This window comes from Uloborus diversus, chromosome 4 (genome assembly GCF_026930045.1).
Source record: "Uloborus diversus isolate 005 chromosome 4, Udiv.v.3.1, whole genome shotgun sequence".
NCBI lineage: Eukaryota > Metazoa > Arthropoda > Arachnida > Araneae > Uloboridae > Uloborus > Uloborus diversus.
Window position 1 is genome coordinate 73,148,774 of NC_072734.1, and position 23,779 is coordinate 73,172,552.

Consider the following 23,779-nt stretch of genomic DNA (forward strand, 5'->3'; position numbering starts at 1 on the left):
TGCCAAACTTAGTTTATGTTTAATTTCATAACGTATTGGCATCAAACTATTTCAATATTGACTTCATTAAACTGAAATTCTCAATCTTAAAGGAATGCAAACATCACAGCTAATAACATTAATTCACGATTCTTAATGCGATTAAAAAGTGTTCTTTTGTGACTCGAAAAAGATAACTTAGCAAATTATCCTATGAATTATGATAGATACTTTAAAGTGCCATTTGTTACAAGTCCGGGAGACACACAAAGAAGCTTAAAAGCGCAACACTCTTGACTGCACATCAAAACCAGACTAGCTGTCATAAAAAATGAGTAATAAAGAGAAACAAAAACCACTTTCTCTTCCTTGGCGATTACGTTGGCGAAAAAGGTTATGAATCGCCTTAAACCTGAACTTAAAAGATTCCAAAGACATGTTGTTTAATCTTTGTCCTCGTTTCCGCCGCAAAAGCTCGCTTCCAGTTAGAATGTAACACACCGTCGGGAAAAGCATGGATCTGAAAGTTCACGTGACTATTTTCCACCTGTTTCTATGCTGCACGGCTATTTACAGTGCCCGGATACCGCCTGATATGGGACTTGGAATCATCCGAACGAACGTAAATGCTAATTTCCAAGCACCGGACAATGCAGGATCTGCTAACAAAAAACTGGTGGAGAGCAATACTGTGCCCTATGTAAAGACTACGAGTTATCCGCAATTAAAAACGCCAGTCGAACCTCATAAAAAAAATATTTTGGTGTCTAATACTGGCACAGACATTGATTTTCGAGAAACAATTCAAAATAATCAGAGTAGTACTAATAATGGTCAGAATGAAGACAATAGTTCAACAGAAAGTGGTGATAATAGCATGCATAGACTGCATTCGTTTCAAAGCGCAAGTTCAAATTATTCCGAAAAATTTCCAGAAGATTTTCTAATTCCTGAATCTGAGTCCATAATTTCGAATGACAAAGAAGAACACGACCATGTAATTATACAAAATGATCCAACTCACCGTGGAATACTTAAGGCATATTCGGCACCAACAAATGACTCTTTTATTTCGAATAGCATTTTCAAGTCTAAAGATGTTGCGTCTTCTTACAGAACTGATGAAAGTTCTATTGTCATTCCTTCCGAAATTACTGAAACAAATGAAATCAAGAAAATTATCGCTCCTCACCCCACAGATAAATTGGAGAATTTTAATAGTTTCGCATCAGCAATGCCTACAATCAGTGTTGCTAATTTCAAGAATAATAAAAATTCAATCTCTGAAACATCAGCAGAATCGAGTAGCATCGAAGATCAATGGAGGGATTTGGAGAAAACTTTTCGTCGGTATACCGATTCCGTGATGAAAAAAGTGCTGCCAAAAATACTGAGAATTCATAGTCAACTAAATGTCTCTACTCAGTGTAACAGTGCAATGATGCAATTAATTACTGGTCTCAGGAATTTCAAGAGCTGGGCCATCAGAAGTAAGATTTTTTAAATTATCTCTTTGTTTTGAAACCGAAACTGTAATTTATTTTATTACATATTTTAATGTAACTCATTTGCAATATTTTGATGAAAGGATTGATTGATTGACTGAAATGATTAAACTACGTTTCAATGTGCATATTGGCAAATAATTTTAGAGACGTGTTTCGGGATTGCAAGGAGTCCCCTTTTTCGATACAGGAGTTTTTTGTTTTAAATTTTAAAGAAAATTATAATACAAAATATTTTTAAATTTTTTTTATTTGAAAAACTTGAAATGAAGTAGTTGTATTTTCTATATTTGCTATTCAAAAAATGTATCCATCACTTTTCTGTCATAGATTCTGTAGAAAATAGTTACTATGTCTCTAAAATAATAAATACTTAAAATTAAATTTATTTAACAAATTTTATTAATGATCTAAATTGCCCAAATACTGTTATTTATATAGTAAAGAAGATGACTTGCTGTTTCATCTTCTTACTAAGTAAAGAAGATGAAACAGCAAGAAAATTTTTTGGAATTCAATACATTTCAAATGAAGTGGAGTGGTTTTAGGTACATGATGGCCTTAGGTACACATACAGATCTCCCTTGTAACATACTGAATTTATGAATGGCAACAGTGATAATTGATGTTCATATATTCATTAGAAGCATTATTAGTTGGTTAATATGGATGAAGATGCTGAAGAAAGATTTAACAAATATGTAGAGACGTACCGAGTACTCGGTAACTACTCGGTACTCGGCATACTCGGCCAATTTGCCGAGTACTCGGTACTCGGCCAAATTTTGATCAGATACTCGGCCAATACCGAGTAGTTGCAAAAAATTGAATATTGTCCAAGACAGATATTAAAATTTATAAAAAAGGGCTAGCATATTTAATATTCTGCAATCATTTTACAAGTCAATTTTAAATTTTGAGAATAATGAAGTTTTTAATGCTTTAATGGAATAAATCTTTATTTTAATGTCCCCAAAGTTAATAAAACTTATTTATTAAAAATTGTGCAAAAAAGGTAAGTATAGAAAATATGAAATTTTTACATAAAAAATAGATTTTTGCTACAAACAAAAATTAGTTATAAGAAATATAAAAATTCTTTTGCTTAAAAAAAAGGGAAATAAAACAACGTTAAAAGCATAGTGCAGGAACATTGCAGACACGTGTTTTGGCGTTACAGGAAATTCCTTTTTCAATGCACAAAATGTGAGCTTGTAGATTTAAAGGCATCCGACAAAAGTCGGACTTTTTTGTCGAATGTCTTAACATTCTTTAGCTCACATTTTATGCACTGATAAAGACGTTCCTTCTAACGCAGAAACACATGTGTGCAGTGTTCCTGCACATTTGCTTTATTTGCTTTTAAAAATTATTTATGTTTGGCAGACTAGAACTAAAATAGATTGGTATAGTTTGTCTTAATTCCAACTTGATCAATCATACCTTTTATTTATTTATTTTTAATTTTAAAAATAATTGTTTTTGTAAAATTTTTGACGTAAACAAAACTTTTTAAATAATACGAAATTAAATTTCAGCAGGAATTTAGTTTTAAAAACTTTTATATGGACAAAGAGGTCTATACTACTATTCCAATAAGTTCAAAATTGATCACTTGTGTCAGTGGTTCTTCTTAAAACATAATTGGTACTTGTTAACTCGGCCGAGTAGTGAAATGCCGAGTACTCGGTAACTCGGTACTCGGCCGAGTAGTGAAAGGCCGAGTACTCGGTACTCGGCCAAAGTGCTACTCGGTACGTCTCTACAAATATGTATAATGATTTAAATGTTAATATTGTATATTCCTTATGGCATATTTAAGAAAACATAGCATAATTTATTTTTCTATAGAAATATAGGGCGCACCTGTGATAACAGTATTAAAAAAAAAAAAAAATATTGTAAAACTTTTTAAAAATCTTTAGTGACAACCAATTGCGTTGCAGGAAAACTTTTCCTTTTTCTTTCCATTATCTTTCAATTGAAGGGCTTAAAATAACTCCGCAGTTTGTCACGTGATTGAAATCACGCTGGTATCGTAAAAGTGCCCCTACCGCCTCAGCGCCATTTTGTACGCAGATTATTAGTTTGAAATTTAGGATTCTTTAATGAAGGAAGAATTATTTGACGATTTTTTTTTCAATTGATGTGAGGAACAGAGGTGCCTCGAAACTAAATTTTTGGGAAGGGGAAAATTCTCAATTTGACGAACGTAACTTCAGAGATTTTATCGAATGATTAAAAAAGTTATAGTAAAAAAAAAAAAAAAAACCTGCACGCATGCATACATACATACATACCTAAATCTAAGAAGAAGAGCTATGAAGCATTATTCAAAACGAAACAAAAATGAATTGCAATATAGCAACAATGTCTAAATTTTCCGAAATGTCAGTCAAAATCTGCCGAATAAGATTTCTGGGAAGTCCCAGTAACCTTCCGTGACTTCCGTTCGAAACGCCCCTGCTGATGAAAAATAACTGATCTTATAAAATAAAGAAGGCAAAAATGGAAAAAAGAAAGAAAGAAAGTTAAAAAGCTGTACAAAGTGATCGAGTTTAATTCTTTAATGAGAAAGCTACTGCTTAATGTGTACGTACCACACTTGCTGCGTAAAGAAACTTCTCAAGGTAGCTTCTGGCCTTCATAATTTTGGCGCAAGTCTTTAAATAAATAAATAAATAAATAAATAAAAAAGTTCTCTTCTTTTCGTTTTTGACAAGGTCGCTTCATTTGTAAAACCGAAAAAAAAAAAAAAAAAAAGATCTCTTGTGTTTTGAAAAACTATGGGGAGATGAGTTAACACAAAGATTTTCTCCACCTTTCAATCTCTACTTTCCCCTTTGAACACTGTTGTGGGCTAACGCCTCCTCCCTCTATCAGATCCCTTATGTGATCAATACAAGAGTACAATCAAATTTTGAAACTGAAACTAGTGGGGATAGCTGAAGCTGATTATTAAATTAAAAAAAAAATACAGCTATTCGTAAACAAAGTTTCATATTACTAAATACACATATCTTTATTTTAAAAATATTAGAACACATAAATCAAAGAACTAAATATAAATAAATTTGAAGTGTATAACTTTTTTTAGCTACCACATTTCATGACCGAATTTAAGGGGTGGGTTTTTAGTGTTCAAACCTTAGAGCAGGAATTACAAATGGAGGGAGAAAGTCCAATCATTGGCTTAGCAAAAGCTTGAGCACAGATGACTAGTCAAGTGACTGAACAATGACGAATGGTTGACACGTTTTGCGTGAAACTAGCGAAAAAAATCTGATTTCTACCAATGCTTCGCTTTGAAATCTGTCACGTGACTTGGTGTCTTTGTTTCACGATTGAAAGTCTTCACTCCCTCCATTTTATCTCTTCTCATTGGTTCAAACTAAAGCCCTCGAGCGGAGAAGAAGTAGCGACATCGTTTTCCCCGTTTTCCCCTATTGTCTGGTGCCGCTTCCGATTCTTATTGGATGTGACTGATCACGTGGGCAATCGTTTGACATCTTGGGGCGAAAATCTGAGTGCTTACCGGTCTTTTAACATTGCGTTCTCGCTATTCTTGCTCATATTTATTTATCGGTATATTTATTTCTTCGTTCATTTTAGCATCTACTTACTGTGCCGTTAAGTGAGTGAATAGGGCAGAATCCGGCACCAAATTATATCCTTTACCTAGAGGGAAACGAAATAAAGAAAAGCGTAAAATCTGGGTGCATTGAATCGGCAGAGATGACTTCACTTCTTTTATCCCCCCCCCCCCCCAGTGTGCATCTCTGTATAACTCAATGTTTTTTTGTATACATTTTTAATATTTGTTTGTATTCAAACTCACGTTTTTTTTTTTCCAACGCATCGTAGTTAAAAATATTGCATTCCTTGAGTTTTTACTTTTTCACAGTGAGTTCTTGTTCATTTCTTCTTCTAGGATTATTTTCACAGGATATTTTTTTGCCATTTTTGGTGTTTCATAAAGTATTTATTGTAACTCTTGCGTGTAAACACGCATTTATTAAATGGCCAGTTCCTTATTTATTTATTTACTTTTCTTCAACAATATCGATTTATTTGGCCAAAATTTAAAGTTCAAATTATTTCAGCGCAGTTAATATTTAAAACTTTATTGTCAATGCTTCTATTTATCTCAGATCTGCAATCTGAATACTTGTTTAGTGAATTCAGGAAAAATGCCAGTGAAACGAAAGCAACATTTTGAAACAAGCAACTATTACTTTTATGTTTAATAGAATTGTAAGCATGCATTAATGTGCAATACAAAATCAATAACACGAGTAATTGATTCATCTCTTTATATGTATTTTAAAACTTTTGTTTAAAATCTTAAGCTAATTTATTACTTATATTCTATGTTTCTGTGAGTTAATATGACAAATGTCTCCCTTTATTCATTGACATTTAAAAAAGAAAACAATCAATTATTCACGGACATTATATTGTTGAGAGAGTTGATGTTGTATAAAAATATTTATACTAATCCAATATCTTATATTTTAACAATTTTGCAATATAAAACTTGAAACACTCTCCGTATTTTGCTGTGTTATTTTTAATGAACATGCTACTTTGACAACATTTATTTTATTTTATTAAAAGGCAGAAAATCTTACTTTGCATTTCATTGCGTTAGGGTCTGGTCTGGTGGGGGAAAGTGGTCAATGGGGTAAAGTGGTCATAATTCAAATAAATGGCTATAGCTTGGAAATTAATGTTCGAATGAATGTGAAAATTTTATTTTAGGGTAGTGCATTTAGACTATACTTTTTAGATACAAAATGTTACAGCTGGCAAAATTTTATTTGGTAAAAAGAAATATTTTGTGTAAATGTGAAAATTTTTAAAATGTAAACACCTTTTTTAACTTCCTTGGGAAATTTTGTTTGTTAGAGTAATGAACAGGTTGACTACACAGGAAGCTTCCTACTTGTCTCAAGAACTCTTACTCATTATCAGTTAGCTGAATCTATTTTAAATGATTTTTTAGAACCATTTAAGTAGGATGGGGTAAAGTGGTCATAATATTAGGCTTAACGAATATTGTTCTTCTTAAGTCACTTAATGTTTAAGTATAAGGCAGATATAAATTAAATATTAATTTCACTTAATATGTATTGTTTTTAAAATAAACAGGGTTAAATATACGAGTATATGCGTATGTATACACATATACCCGTGTAGGCACGTATATATACGCATTCACATAAATGCACCAATAAACACGTATTTGGGTATCTGCAAGTATTTTTTATCTATACAGCTATACATTCGACTATACACGTATATACCCGCTTATGCTCGTATATATACAAACACTTATATACTCAGGAAGACACGTATATACGTGTACGTACTCGCGTTGACACTTACATACAAGCATATGATATACATACATGTATACAGGGTGAGTTTAAACTGTTGAGCAAATATTTAAAAGGTGTTAGACGGGAGGATAAGAGTAAGAATCATAAGAAACATATCGACACAAACTCAACGCTGACTCGCATCATGCACGCAAAGCCAGAAACTGATGGATGCAAAACAGGTCACAAATTTATTACACAATTTAATATATTTATTTTAATATATTAATTTTTATACACAATTTAAAGATAATTTTACACAACATTTTAGGTTTTAAGAAAGTTTTATAGCGAATGAGGAAATTTGCGGCCAGCAGCTGTAATACATGCATCGCAATCACTTTGTTGCAATTACGAGACTTTTGAAAAACTTTCATCAGTCGCTGCGCTTTTGTTGCGATGCGTGTATTAGAGCTACTACAGGCTGTAACTTTCAACAACTTCTCTAAATATTTCTTAAAACTAAAATGTCGGCTAAGATCATCTTTGTGTAACAATTTTGTGACCTGTTTTGCTAACATCAATTTCTGACCTTTTGTGCATTTAGCACGTCAGCGACCACAAGTTCCTTATGATTCTTTGCTTCTTATCCTCCTCTTTCAGAACACTTAGATTTTGCCCAAGATCTTGGATTCATTCTGTAAGCATTAATGTATGTTAGCGGATATACTCGTGGATATACGTGGACACATGTACTGGTGTATACACGTAAATGCACGTATATACGTCAAACAGGTATATAATCGTGTTTACACGTAAACAAACGTATATACTCGTGCTTCCATATATATATATATATACACGTGAGTAGACACGTACCAAACATGCACTGGATACATCCACGAATTAACTCGTGTATACCCGTATAAGTACGTATGCACACGTATATACTCGAGATACACGTGCAAACGTGCATATGATGTTCGTTTATACTCGTATATACTCGCATATACACGTGACACGTATATACTCGTGTAGACACGTATTCACTCCTGTAGGTAATCAAGTATACATGCTCATCTACTCGTGTATACACATATATACTTAAGTAGGCACGTGCACGCATGTATCTGATGTATACTTTTATCTATTCATATATGAACGTGTTTACTCATGTCTACATGACACGTAAAGTATACTCGTGTATACCCGTATATACTCGTACATATACTCGTAACAAAAAAGTAACCGAAATATACAAAAATTAGGGTTATTTGTAACGGTTTTGCGTCTATTTTTAACTATGACCACTTTACCCCATGCTATGACCACTTTCCCCCACAGCGTGGGGTAAAGTGGTCATAAATACAAAGGGAAATGAAAGTGTTATAAAACTACTTAAATCAATATGAATTTTCCTAAAACTCAATGTACCGTGTTCTTTAATAATGCAATGTAAAATAAAAACAAAAAAAGTTTAAGTGTTTAAAGAATTTATTGTATTTATTATCCACCTAAGTTGAAAACCTGCGATTTTATGACCACTTTACCCCATCAGACCCTTCTCATTTAAAATTTTATTTAAATCCACTTTGTGTAGTGAAACGTTAATGCTGAAAACGATAGTTTATATTTTAAGTAAATGATTAAATATAATTATAAGTTTTCAAAGAAGCATTCAATCTTTGAAATAAATAGCGAAAGTTTGTTTTAATCCATGAGTTTTATGGATTAAAAGAAAGCCGCTTTATTTTTAAATACTACATTGTTTTCGATTCGAAATTTCATTTCAGTTTAATAATAAAAACTTATATTCTATACAAACTGGAACTGCAAGTATCATATTTATACATTGGTTATGTTACTTAAATTCAAAGAACCAGTAGTTTAAACATTTGTAACATACAGCTTAATTTTGTGTCTGTACGATAAAAAAAATCTACTTTGGTTAATAAAGTATATCTGTTGCGATTAATCAATGGATGATTAATTATTTATGCTATTCTGATAATCAATACAATCATAATATCTATTCTTTCAACATAAATATCCTACTTCCATGCTTTCGGGGAAGAGAGTAAAAAAATATTTCGCAAAAAGGTCGAGAATTATTGTAAAACATTAAGCATCAACATCTTTGCACATTAAAATGCCTTAATATCAAAATTAGTTTCCTTACCAAGTAAAAATTTAAAAAAAGTTAATGTACATTCAAATTTTTGTTATCTCGAAGAATCTAGGAATATTTATTAACAAGGAGTTACTAAGAAACCACTATTTCATCATAGCAGACATGGGAAGACAGCCGATGCTTGGCCCCAACATGACCGACACCCCCCCGTGTCGCTACTTAAGAGAAGAATCCAGGGCTTTAGTTCAAACCCCCTCCGAAAATTTTCGAAACTATTTCAAAATATGCTTTTCATCACATCTTTGTTTTTGCTTAAAAACTGATTATTACTGTTTCATTCCCTCTTTTTTTTTTTCAATTTCTTTAAAAAAAAATAATAATATTATTGACGAATTCAATGTTTTATCTGTAGCATTTATTTTTTTATATAGTATTTGCATGTAGATATAGTGAACATCATTTCTTACAAAACAATGCAGCGTTTCCTTCAGATTTTGATTTCCTGGTGCTAACAAAAGCATCGCAAATCTTTAAATTTGAAGTAGCCGAATTCTGTATTTAATATCCTTTTTTTTTTTTTTTTTTGGCATTGTCAAAAATATGAATATAAGAAGTGTTACTTCGAAAGAGAGCGTACGTGATTATACACATTTATTGTGAGTGATTAAAAAGTACATCAAATATCTAACAGGGGAGAAGTAATGTGTTGTATGCATCAATTCCTTTTTGTGCATTTAATAGACATACCATCTTTTACATTTGATCGTATCCCTTAGAGTAGCATCTTCTCATTTAAATAACCTACTGTGACAAAAACCGATAGACTGTCCAAATGAAATCGAAATTTATATATCATAAAGATTTTACGAGAAATTTGTTTGAAAAACTCTCCCGAAATCAAAAGTCTGGTTACGGCCCTGTCATATTTATATAAAAAACAATCTCTAGATTATTCCAGTCAATCATATCACCGAGTCGAAGAAAAGAACCCATTGTTCAGGCAATTACTTATTCAAAATACCCAACATTGTTTAGATAGAGAAATCAACTTAACAAGGAAACCTAATAAGAAACGATTTCGCTCGAACTACACGCATCGGAAGTTCACTAAACCGTGTCATCCAAGACTACTTCCGTTCGTGTGTTGTCGTCGAACCACAAATCGTAAATAAACTGGTTCTTCTGGAGAAGCTCGCTTAACGGAAACTAGTCTCACCTTCGTTTTCTTTCCATTGATTCTAGCCAAAAATTTATTTTGAAGACAGAGCTGTACTAATTATAAGGCACCGTGATGGAACAAAAAGGAAAAGTTAATGCCAATGCTAAAACAATCAAGTGTCGTATCGAATTGACCATAAACATTTGGTTCCAAAAGACGTTCCGGTTTTATGCTTCGAAGACTTTCACCTAAGTAGCTTATGATAGATTATCATATCTTTTCTTACCTCAATTGAATTCACACACAAATGTTTAAATGTTTGGATAAGTTAACGAAATTCGAAGCATGAGCGATGATACTTCATTACGTTTAAAGGTATAATTGTTTTAAACTTAGATTCTGTCAGTGGCACAATTGGAATCTTTTTTTGAAGAGAAAGTATTAGTGTTGGTTCACAGCAATCTTTTCAATGCGGACACATATTAATATGCTTTAATTCAACTACTGAGTACTATAACTTTTAGGGTGAAGCTCAGAGATTTCCATGTCGTGCAGAAGATGTAGTAGGTTCTTGCCACACCGAAGATTAAGCCAGGACTGTCTTGGTAAAATACAGCTGCCGTAACCCCCAAACCACATAGCACTCACACATTAACATACTGGTACTAAGACTGTCAACATACTGTGAAGACAAGGTTTCAAGGGGAACGAACCTTGCATCTTTCTCGTTTGGCTGCTCTCCAGGAATCCGTGTATTTCATACTTATTTTTGTTCATCTCATTCCAATGAGATGAACATGGAAACCTGATTCAACTCATGTTCAAAAAAATCCAGTTTAGAAGAGACAAGATATGTAAGTTTAGCTCAACTTGTAATTTAGGACGCGTTTAAGATTTTTCAAAATTTGTTACAAACAAAATTGTAAATGTTTAAGTAAAACAAAAGAGCTTAAATATATAATTCAAGGAATCTTTGGTTTTTGTCTAGTAGCCGGTCTGTGCAACACTGAGATTCAGAGCAAGGCTAATTTTTGTGTTTTATTTGCACTTTACATGTACAATTAAAAAAATATGGAGAATTCAGGTTTACAATTTAGCGATTATCGTACCGCAACTCCTTTAAAATTGGCGATTCAAGGCAAAGAGCGGCGAAGAAATTTGTTTTTTGAAAAATAAGTTTTTGCTCTTGAGTGCGGATTGTTATCTTGTGTTTGTAATTCCGTTCAGGAAAATGTTTAATTTGTAAGCATTCAAATGACAAATGAATTTCAGTCTCATTTTGGAAAAATTATAAGGTAGATTATAGAATATATTTCCCATTTTTTTTTCCATAAAAAGAAACTTTAATTGGAAACGAATTGTTTCATTTGTTGAAATATTGTTCAATTATTAAAAAATGAAGAGCGGAGAGGTGACAAAGCAGCAAAGGATTCTTTAATACTTAAAATAAAAGAGCGCTAGCTAGAAATCAGCTTCTGTTTAACAATGGTAATTAAATTCATTCTTCAAATTGCAGAACAATGCAAAATGACCGGGAAAAGATAACTAGAGTGAGGATTTTGGTCACTTTCAGTCAGGGGCGGCAAATAGGAGGGTCAAGAGGGGGCGGTCGCACCCCCAAATTTTATGAGCAGAATGATAGAAAATGGGTGAATTCAATTTATGTAAATCGGAAACCAATGTTCATTAAAAAAAATCTCGCTGGATCTCGGTAACTATTTTATGAAACTCGACGCATTCAAAGACTAGAAAAAGTGTCTTTCGTTTTTTGGATGATGACTTAAATTCATGAAGTATTTTCCGGCCTTTTCAGAACATAGAAAAGTGATAGAGAACCATGGATAATTTTAACTAAAGAAGGAATTTCCTAATTTTGGCTAAATATATCATACTTGTGTGCCCAGTGTAACGATGGTATGTCCAATATGAGAGGCTGGTGCAAAGTGGTGTGGCTGTATGGTTTTCACAAGAACATTCCTTGATATTTTACAATTACTTTTACGCTCATTTTTTAAGTGTATATTTATTCAATGAGTGTTCATCGCTTTCTTCTGCTAGAAACACGTTTCAGCTGCTCAATGCATTACATGCTTTCATAGAAACTTCATGCATGTGATTATTGAATTAAAAAAACATATCAACAAATACCTTTTATGGGGCTCTATAATTATGCAATCGCGGAGTGACACAAAATGGTCTTCAGGAGTTAAAACCGTAAATTCTCTAACTTCAAAGCAGTAATTTGACGACTGGAAGAATTATTGCAAAACTATTCTTTCAGTGGTGAAAAAGCTCATGTCCTTTACCATGTATGACTTCGTTTGAATTTTTATTCTATTTGTTTGTATTGAGGAAAGATTTTGAAAAATGCCTTACTCTATCAAAACATCTGCTACCCTTAATTTTCGGACTATTCAAACCACAGTTCAATCTACAATTGATCTGTGCAGCATACTACCATAGTTTATTCTACAATTGAAACTGAAACTAGATTTTATATAGATGCATATTTCAATCAATCGTGAAACCTTTCAAAAAATTCTTCCTCCGAGTCAATTTTAAAAAGGCGTCAAAAAAAAAAAAAAAAAGTGACGAAAACCCATATGATGTAAAGTCAAACATTGTTTTCTTAATATTTTGTGTGAAGTAATAGATTCAGTTTCGAATGAAATTAACACAAGATTTGATGATAATTATTTTTCTGTATGGTTGGCTCTATATTATCTGCATTGGATGTTGAAAACGAAAAATAAAACGTTTCAATTATAAGTTAAAATTTTTAGCACGAGGCAAGAAACATTATAAGCAATATACCGACAGACCAGTCATCACATCCAGAGACTGCAGTTTCGTCCTTGTTATGGACTCATCAGTCTGGAATAGTGAACAACAGAGCTGGATGCAGATGGCATCTCATTGAAGCTGAGAGCGCCGACGAGACTAGGTTAGTCAATGATGAAAACTTAAGCCCCTCACAATTTTTGAAGTTGCCTGGGTGATTTTTAAGAGCAAGATATCAAAAGTGTTTTCATACATAACTTTTTTACATCAATTAATTTTTAACTATTACAATCAGCTCAGTTAGTAAAGAAAGATTTTCTTTTTTTTTCTCAGGAGGTTACAGAATTATTTTCAAAACACAATGGGCATTTTCTATTTAGTTGTAGTGGCAAAACAGCATGACACTGGGCACTGACAGATTAGTAACACGATTTCCTGCTCTTCCGAATTCCAAAAATTATGCATTAAAACTTTTCCAAGAGGTATTAAAACTTTAGTATCGAGATGTTTTGTATGATAACTTATTAGAAAAATGAATCAAAATTTTAATTGCTTCCAAACACAAATTTTTATTCATAGAAAACCGATTTTATGATCACTCCCTGCTAGCTAATGTGTGTTTTGTATCGCACTGTAGTAATACATATTTAAGAAACTCGACCCCCTAAATGAAATGCTGAAATGCCGCCCCTGCTTTCAGTTATTAGTACGAAAGCGCTTCTAACCACATACATTTGTCAATTTGGACGCTCTAATTTCCAGCAGTCAAGGGGAAGGGGGGAGGGGGGGGCAGTTAACTCTTGGGTTAAAAGGAAAATGATTTAGAAAAATGGTGTTTTGTCGCCACAAAAAAGTTTTGAAAGTTGGATCTTACACTTTTACACTTTCCAGTAAAAAAAAAAAATATTTATTTAAAAAATTTTATGTTTTTAACACATATTCAAATAGAAAATGTTTCTCGCAAATTTAGCTAAATTGAGGTAAATTAATTTCACCATGATGACGATAACTACGTCAAAGAGAGAACATCCCTGATTTCTTAACCACAATGTACCCTTTCTTTCGTATAGTCAGTTCCCAACGTAAGACTCAGTTTATTATTATTACTGCTCTGAGTCTAAAATTGATTTCGAACTACGTGAAACACTTTCTTTTAAACTGTTGAAGTACACCAAGTAGAGCTCATTATTCGTCGAAGTAAATTGTTGAGCTGAGCTGCTTTGATTTTAAAGTAAGTAGTAACTCCGACTCAATCAAGTTTCTGATCAACTGCTATTCCTAAATCCATACTCTTTAACAAATGTTCATTATGGAATCAAGTGAATTTGACACTTGCTTTTTTTTTTCTTTAATGCTTTGTTCCCTTTTATTTCCAAGATTTTGCACTTTTAATTTACTAGGTTGAAATGCTTGTTTAACTATTCACTGTTCAAATGAAAAGATTTTTGGCAGCTTCACTAAAGATTTTTACGATGTTCCATTAATTTAAATACGTTCGTTGGTAAATGCTTGCCGGTGGCCAGTTTTGACATAGCGAAAAGATTCCGCAATTTTTGGACCACAACAGGATTTTAATGAGCAATATAATAATTGAGGTGATGAAACGAAAATAGTATTCGTTGAGGTGATAATGCTAACATATCTTGTATTATCGAACGAAATATTTAAAGAATAGAAACCTTTCTTTCTTCATAGTGTTTGGTACAAATCTTAAGAGACGATTCGTCATTGCAGTTTATCTTGTTTTATACCAGTAACAAAAGAAACTAGTCAGTTTTAATCTACAAGCTTAAAAATTAAAATTGACTTACGAGTCTCCCCGTTTCGCCGCTCTTAAATTTCATTCCCCCTCTAAACATCTTAAAAGGTAAGATTGGATGAGAAAAACTAAAAAACAGGGGAAGTTAATATCTTGTCGACGAAACGGAGGAGAAACCCTAAAATGTACACTTTTGGAATCAGTTAAACGTGTCATTTTACTTTTTCTTAAATTTATTTCAGCACAACGCATAGCATTTAATTGAAAAAAAAAGAGAGAGTTCTTTTATCCAAACATTGCTTTTTATAAAATGCATACGTTTTTGATACCTATAACTCAAAAGTATCAGATTCTATAAACAGATGCACTAATGTTCCGATTTATGAAATGGTTGCTTGTGCACATAAAACTCTTGACTAATCGGAAGTTCTATTACAGTAACAAAAGACGCATTTTAAAGAAAATATATTTCGCAAATTGACTTAATCCCGTTCTCTTTGCTTCGTTTAATATGTAATTAAGCTGCAATTTCGACTAAAACCATTAATCAGAGCAAAAATGACATCTTTCTAACCGTAAGTATGGTTGCATCCTCGCAGGAAATAGCTGACTAATTCGCTGGAATTCGTTTACTTCCTACCTCATGATTAGCCTCAGGGAGAGATGTAATCGTGCTGAACCACTTCTACTTTCAAGAGCAAAGAATAGAATAAAAACTACAACTTTCACCCTAAATTCCGGCTGCCATGTTCATTGACCTATTTTTGAGGTAATCTTGGAATAGCAAGGCGACGATTTTCCTAACTGGTCGATGTATTCTTTCGTAAATGATATCTTTCTTCTTCGATCATCCATGGAAAGTGATGAAACCAAGGTTTTATGCAAAACAATGATGAAAGCATCTTTTTAAAAATAGCTCACCGAATCGATTTAAGGACTGAATGAGCATAACCTTCAAAATCTAAATCTAAAGCTCACAGAGCTGAGTTTGAGATTAATAAAATCTTCTTTGCCAATATTCAATCCAGTGCTAATCCAGTTATTTTGAAAATGCAGCATTAGTAGTATGTAAATTACTCTGGAGTTTCTCAATAATCACTTAATCAAATTCCAAGAGAGTGACATTTACTGGCCATTCAAAAAACATAGAAAGAAGAAAAGATACTGTTATCATGATATATCAGGAAGGTATTATATTATTCGGAACTTTTTAGGGTGGTCGAATACAGTGAGTCGAATTGACAGCAAAAAATTATTTTGTGTTTGGATATTTTTAGCTTGGTAAAATTTTTGAAATGTCAAGCTGACATAGCATAACGACACCAGTAACAGACATGCTTAAGACATCGCTCTCGAGTTAACAATTTTCTGAGCCTTTTAATGTTTTAAACTTTTAAAACTATTTTTCTTTCATGCAGCTACATCTCATCCAACGTTTGGCTGCTTCTGGATCCTCTGAATTAGTTAATTCTATTTTTATTTGCTCAATTTTGGAAAAAAAGACTTCAACACCCCAGTAACAGACACCAACAATTCTGATGATACCCATTAACAGATAGGATGAGTAATGGAGAGAATTCTCCTTTTCTCTTCAAAATTAGCAAAATTTCTATATTTTTAGATCTAAAACCTTATTAAATTCAAATGAACAAGAAATACCGGCAGGCCTCGTGGTGGCTTTTCATAACCTTCCACCATTGCCTTGTAAATACCAACTGGCTCATAAAATTTCCTCTGATAACACTAGATGGTTGCACCGTATTCATGGATCGCAGCAACTTCAGTTTTACCCGCCTTAAATTCTTAGTATTTAAATCCAAACTTACGACTGTCTGTTACTGGACCCTTGTCTGTTACTGGTGCCGTGGGAACAATTATAGAAAAAAGGTTATTTTTAAGTATCATACAAGGAAAACAACTATGTCATCGTAGTTTGAATCCATCGAAGTAAAATATGTCCATTGTGTGTTTGTTGCACTGTTTCTAAACCGTTAGATAAACTTTACAGGCTGGTGTTATTAATCTTACATTATCATGTTAACTAACGTTCATTTTAGCAGTAGAATGATGTCAATTTTCCTTGCCTAAAAATGGTAGCTATTAAAGTTATATTTTGCAATGAGGGAACAGACATCGTTAATTCGTTGCTCTCCGCTCCCATGGCACTTTTATGTTAAAAGTTGAGAAATTACACATTGAATTAAATTTAATTACATTTAACCTGTTGAGTCAAATAATAACAAAATAAGTTTGAAAACTCTGCATCAACAAAACAGTGATGTTTGAATGGAATTGTGACTGTTATAGTTTAATAATATTGAACTATTAGCTAAATTTCTATTTAGTCCAATCACATCATTTATTTCTATTTCGTAGTTTTCCAAATGAAGTCACTTTTTTATTGCTCCATTGCAATACGTTAAATTGTACCATGACTAGATGACTAGATATTTCCCGCACTAGAGTTTGTGTAAACGCGTAATCGGTTTTAGTACCTTCCTTTGTCTAAAAACAGTCTACTGCAGATTCGTCAAAGTGCTAGAATTACTTAATCATATTATTAATCGGCCAGAAAAGAATTCTACCATTATCTTACTAATTATTGATATTTTCATTTAGTTGTAACATGCTTTGAATATCAATGATCAATTAAACGTGAACATTGACTTAAAAAAGTGTCTTTTCAAGTACAATTCACCATACTTCACGTTTCATCATGATTCGTCACAGCAGTAATACATATAAGAACATTCAAAATGACGCAGTTGCTATCATTGGACCGCGATGTGTTTTCACGAATGGACCACTTGACAAAACGGTTCATTTATGGAAAATCGCAAATATTGTTGTAACTTCAGTTTAATTACCTTTGAAAATTGCTCAGTTGTTTTAAAATAAATATGATAATGAAAAAAAGTTTCTCAAAAATTCATGAAAACTTTTTATTTTATTATGATTTCACCTCAATTTTTTTTATAAAAGTGATTAAAAATTTAAAACATAATAATACAGTTTCAAATACTTTTGCTGTTCCATAAAAATGCAAAAATTAGTAATATATGACCAGTGGACAAGCGAGAGCATGCAACGTGCTACAGTAGCTTATAGAAATGGTGGTATCATGGACTTTAATGAAGTCTTCTGTCAATATAGAGTTCTGAAAGAAACTTTAAACAGTCGCATGGAAGAAAAAAACCGATTTGCTGTTACCTAGTCACTTATTAGAAATTTAGGAAATAAGCCCTCCGAAATAAGAATATGTGAATCATATTTTGAAACTAGAGAAGACGTTTTTTGGAATTACTTCCGAAAAATTGGGGGAATTGGTTTTTCAAGAGGCTGTAGAAAAATAATATGTCCCACAGATTTAATTAAGACAAAAAGTATGTTAGCACTACATTCTCTGCTAGTTTGGGACTTAAGCTTCTGGTTTCAGTAATAAAACGGTCAATAATTGCTTTGACATTTTATAGAGCAAGTACAATCTTGCGTCGAGCGAAAATTTTTAAAATTTATTTAACAAAACTCCCAGCAGTTCAAAAGAGGTTGCAAAGATATTAGCTAAGAACGGTGTTGCAAGGGTTGGGAAAATATCAAGTGGTGAACGAGGTGTGAGTGTGTTGCATAGGTGCTGAGGTTTTTTTATGTTCCTCTTCTCCGAAAATAAAACGTTTTAGAAAATAAATCTTTTTCTATAATTTATTGTTATTTGTAGTGTTTATTGATCGTCTGTTACAAATATATGTAAGCCACGCATTGATTCTTTCATTTGAGAATGTGATCCATCAATGGAAACTCGATGGTTCATGCATAGCAACTGGTTGCCATGAATGGACCACATACTAAAATATTTATTTTTAATTTTCATTCTTTATTGTGTATATTTATCATATGAAAGTGAATATTATTATTAAAAGAGAAATATATACTGAGAAATTGATTCTATAATTAACGTGAAATTTTAGTTGGATTTAATTTCTAAAGAAATCGAAAACTGTTATGTGTTTCATTGACGACAACCTTCCCTATTTATCTCCACTTCAAACTTTCAACATGCCCAGAAAAAAATTCGATCATATAACCTTATTTGGAAATTTTCTGAAGCAAACATGAAAGAAGCTGTGGTACTAGCGATAGGCCAAGGCTGCAGTGAAAGCATTCCATCCCCATCCAATGCTGTATCACAAAATGACACTTTAACCCAATTTACCAATCCACAATTTTCTGAGTCATTCTTTCTCAGTCCCAAACAGATATGCGGGTATTCAAAAGCAAAACTAAGAAAGCAAAACAATGCCAGACGTTGTCGTAAAGGGAAAAACTATGATCTCCACAGATAGTTTTGGACAACTCATCAGGTGGAGACTTCTATGATTCAGATGAAGATCAAGCTCATTTAGTACCAGTTGGAGAATACAAAAAGCTTAAGAAAAATGATGTTGTTTTTATGGATTTTACAGCAAAACAAAAACAAAATGTATTTTGCATGTCAGAAACGTTTACAGCATTAATGCTTCAAATGATATGAAATTATATTTATATGCTGCAGTTAAAAGAGTCTGGAAGTTTTTTCTTTTTTTTTTCCTGTACCAGATGTTACTACTGTGTGTGAAGAAGACCTCAAATTTACCTTGTCAAAGGTAATAACTCATACCCTAACCAAACGGCAACAGTCTTTCATATTTTTGGAGGTAAATTTCGATTTTTTCGAAGTTCGCTAATTCAAAAATCTGTGTCTGTTTCCAGGAAGAACAGAGAAACAAATTGCATATTATTATTATTATTATTATTATTATTACACGTTTGTGTGAACTCGTAGTTTTCCTAGATCCATTTTATAATACCTATTACAAATATGCTGACCAGCAATCATGATATAAATGAACTTCATGTTACAGAACGGTAACATGGTATGTATGAGAAGACTGATTTGTGTTACTTCGATCCGCAATTTCTTTACTTTTAACTGCTCCACTCAAATTGTAAAATTGTCATTGCATTTAATAGCATAAAACAACTGAAGGAAAACTTAACTGTAATGTACAATTATCGAAAATTGGGAAGTAAAAATTGTAAAATCATTTGAATTGAGTTATTAACAAGGTTCAAAGTTATATTGAGACGCTTAAGCTCTCTTTGAACCATGTGAGTGATATTGAACATGAAAAATAAAATTTCTAAATGATAAAAACTCCTCATTTTTATTTCATAACATCACAATATGTGTACAATTATAAGAGTGCGTAAAACATTACTAACAAATACCTAACACCTTTCAAACAGTAACTTCAAAATGATTGAATGATAGAATGAGTGATTACAGAGTTGGTAACTTATTTTATAAAAACAAATAAAATGTAGAAAACAGATATTATAATCTTACGAGCACAGTTGAGACTTGTGAAAAAAAGATGAGAAGTTAAATCACACGCATGCAATATTTCAGACAGCCCGGTTATCACATCGAAAAACTGCAGTTTCGTTCTTATTAGAACTCATAACTCGATTATTCACCAATCCAGACTGATGAGTTCTAATAAGAACGAAACCACAGTTTTTGGAGGTGATAACCGGGCTGTCTGTTCCATGTAGTTCAGCGTTAAGCCCCGGCGTAGGGTCGGTAACTTACTGTTAAATCACATGGTTCAAATTTACCCTAAATGACTGGTTGTAATGAAAAGTAGAAAAGGAATTGGTTTCAGAAGTTAGATTATAATTATATTCCGAATCACATTTCCTCGACAGTAATGAAAAAAAAAAAGTTGTGACAAATTTCAGAGCCAAAAGTCAACCAAGACTTTCTAGTGCATGCGAGATAGATACCTTTGCCCTATTTCTAGTCCCTCTCCAGGAAATAGGTCGAATTAGTATAAATGAGACAGTTCATACCACATCGAGGTTATCGTAGGACCATCGTTAAAGCTCCTTGAAATGTTATGATAATTCGAATAAAAGTGAAATATTTTATCATCAGCCATTCATTATTTGAACTGCCCTCCCCACGGCACACCCTACAGTTGGAGCAATTTTGAAGAATACTATTTCTTGGTATAATTGATTCAATCCACGAGATGATTTTCAAAACGTCAAGGTGCTTTTACTTCCTTTGAGGCCTCTTGGTGGCATTCAAAAGACCAGAATTTTTTTTCTTGCCCTAGATGGGACGATGGGGTCCAAAATAAGGGGCCTGGAAGGACAGCATTTCAATAAAAGAAAACATTTAGAGTCAGGTGATGGAGAGAGTGACAGATAACCTATAAATGTAGTTCAAAATGGAGGAAAATTCCAAGACATTTATCCTTGATGTAAACCAGATTTGCTTTCTCAAATTTTTATCAAAAAATACGCATCAATCTTGTGTGTTTAATATAATATTAATTAATTAATGACAATGGTAATTTTTTTTTTTAAGTTGAAACGAAAAACTTTGGGAATATATGAACAAATTTTGCCAAAACAAGTGTGTGTGTTTTTACTTATGACTATGCGTAAAATAAATATTACTTACCTTGCAGTGGAGAAGAAATATCTGAAGCATTAGCGAACCCTGTAAAGGACTTACGGGGAAAAAATGTCACTGTCCGAATTACTGGGGTGCATGAAATAAATACATATTTGTTTGACGAGTACAGAAAAGTTCGAGAAAATTCTCTGGCTGATTTGAGGGGTAACTGGAATGAAGATTTTCGTTCTTCGTGATCATTGTGATCATCTTATACATTAGATTAGATCGTTTAGCAAAGCAATTATTTATATAGGGTAGAAAGTTTAATTTGTTCTACTATAAAATTATGAAATGATAATAAGCGGATTGTTATTCAGAAGGTTGTGCTTATACTAACAAGACATCTTTTTACACAAATTACAATGTTTATATGTGTACGTAAATCTTCAATAGAATGGAATTAAAAAGAGGAAAAAAAAATTTTTTTTTGCTAAGTACGCATTTTTCCTTTGTAATCAAACTTTTCTGCAGCTATGCCATCCTTTTTCTTGAACTAAGTTAGAGTGCTCATTTTTTACTATGTAGACAATTGTAGTGGAACCTCGTTTATCCGGCGTCTGTTTATCCGGATCCAATTTGCACAGTAAAAAAAGTTTTATGTTCATATAAATAATATTTTTACACTATGGTAGTAAACTATAAGTGCACGAAACATTCGTTTTTTATTTTAATTAAATGTGCAACTCGTGAATAGATCATGCAATAAATTATAGCTATCTAATGAATAACATGGCGTACTTGGAGCGTCAGTCCGACATTTAGTGCAGCTGAACGATACATGACAAAGTGTTTGTGCGAAACAATCCTATGTTATTTGGTTAAAAAGCCTTTTTTTTTTTTTAATATAATACAATAAACGTGTGCTGTTTTTTAAAATATTACACTTACAATTCTTGCCATAATTTTGAAACCAAAATAAATTTACAAATTATCATTTTTATTTCCTTCAACAAAAAAGGAAGTATTGTATTCGCGAAAAAAATTTTACTCAAAAATCGACCTTAATTTACATTTTGCTCACCCCGAATGAATGTTGAGTTTTTTTTTTTTCGACCGGACCACACGTGCATATATACCTAAGAACTATAGACGTCCGAAATATCCATTTTGACGATTCTAGAGTTAATTACAACGAGTTTTCTCGTGACGTCTGTATGTACGTATGCATGTGCGTATGTACGTATGTGCGTATGTATGTTGCATAACTCAAGAACGATATGTCCTAGAAAGTTGAAATTTGGTACGTAGACTCCTAGTGGGATCTAGTTGTGCAACTCTCCTTTTGGTTGCATTCGGGTGTTTATAAAGGGGGTCTTTTGCACTTTTTTGGGGAGAAATTATTGTTAATTTCGATGCAAACTCAAGTGGTGTTATAATTTGGTGGACACTTGACGATACATCGCCAGTCTTTTAGTCGCCAAGTTTTGTCGCCAACTTGCCTACAAATTTGGCGATTTTTTTTTTTTAAATTTGGTTTTAATTTGGCCACTGTTGGTGATATTTAGAGAGTTAACTATTGAATCACATTAAAATTGCAATTAATGGGGAAATAACATTAAATTGGAGTAAAAGGAAGTCATGTGATGCACACATCAGCTTGTTTATTATGTAAGTTGATGACTTATACTAACTGTTCAGTTTATGTTCTGCTCATTAAAAATGTCCGGTTATTACCCTTAATATCCAGATTATCAGGATTTTCGTTTATCCCGATTACCTTTGGTCCCAGTTATTCCGGATAAACGAGGTTGTACTGTATAAACGCTTCTACATACTGCTTTTTATGCGTAATTTCATAATTTCGTGTTTATTTTAGAGATAAAATAAATAAATTTGAAGTTTTTAAAGGTCTTACTCGAATCTCTTACATTTATTAACACACTGTAACGAGCACACAAAACTACACATCAATGAGATCACGAATTATATAAATTAGCATTTAAATTCAACAACTTGAACCTGGTTTAAAAACCATAGCAACACTTAATTTTACTTAAGGTGTTTTATTTCCGGATATTTTAAGTGCATTTGAGTAAAGATGTCTTCTAACAATTTTGTTTTCTTTTAGTGGTTGACGCCAGCGGTCGTTTGCCCTCGGGTAGTCTGGAAGGCACCCTCACGGACTTAGGGGATTATGACCAGTGTCTAGACATTCTTCAGCCCCTCAGAAACAAACACAAACAGATCAGAGGACAGTACTGCACTTTGGAAGTGAAACCAACTCTACCTGCTTTACAGAATAGTGTCACATTAAACACGAAAGTTCTGGATTTCGGGAATTTGTCCAAGGATTCGGTATGTGTATTTTAAAACACATTTTTAAACAAAATGTACATTTAGTGAGAAATTATGACGCCCTTTACTTTAAAGTTTTTAAATATTTGAAAATTCTACACAAGATGACTTAAAGATAGATTTTTTTGGGAAAGTTGATGGGATATCTCTTCCCTCAAAACACACACACACACACACATACACTATGTAACGAAAAGTATTCGGACACTTTAAAAAATTCATATTTTTACAAATTGCTCGAGAAATAAGAGACCAATTCTGCTGTGACTTTTGTCTCGTAAAGGGCAGCTGACATTTTTCAGTAATAATAATTAGCCATGCGTTTAAGGGACCAACAACAAATT

At 32.6% G+C, this 23,779-nt stretch overlaps 1 protein-coding gene across 1 annotated transcript in view; it reads left to right on the forward strand.

Annotated features, from left to right (window-relative positions):
- The first annotated feature begins 493 nt into the window (after window positions 1–493).
- Window positions 494–23,779, forward strand: part of LOC129220634 (O-acyltransferase like protein-like) — a 93,942-nt gene continuing 70,656 nt past the window's right edge. Inside the window, exons 1-2 of the mRNA XM_054855064.1 lie at window positions 494–1,469; window positions 23,209–23,435. Of these exons, the coding sequence (XP_054711039.1) occupies window positions 494–1,469; window positions 23,209–23,435 (1,203 nt within the window). The remainder of the gene's footprint in view (window positions 1,470–23,208; window positions 23,436–23,779) is intronic.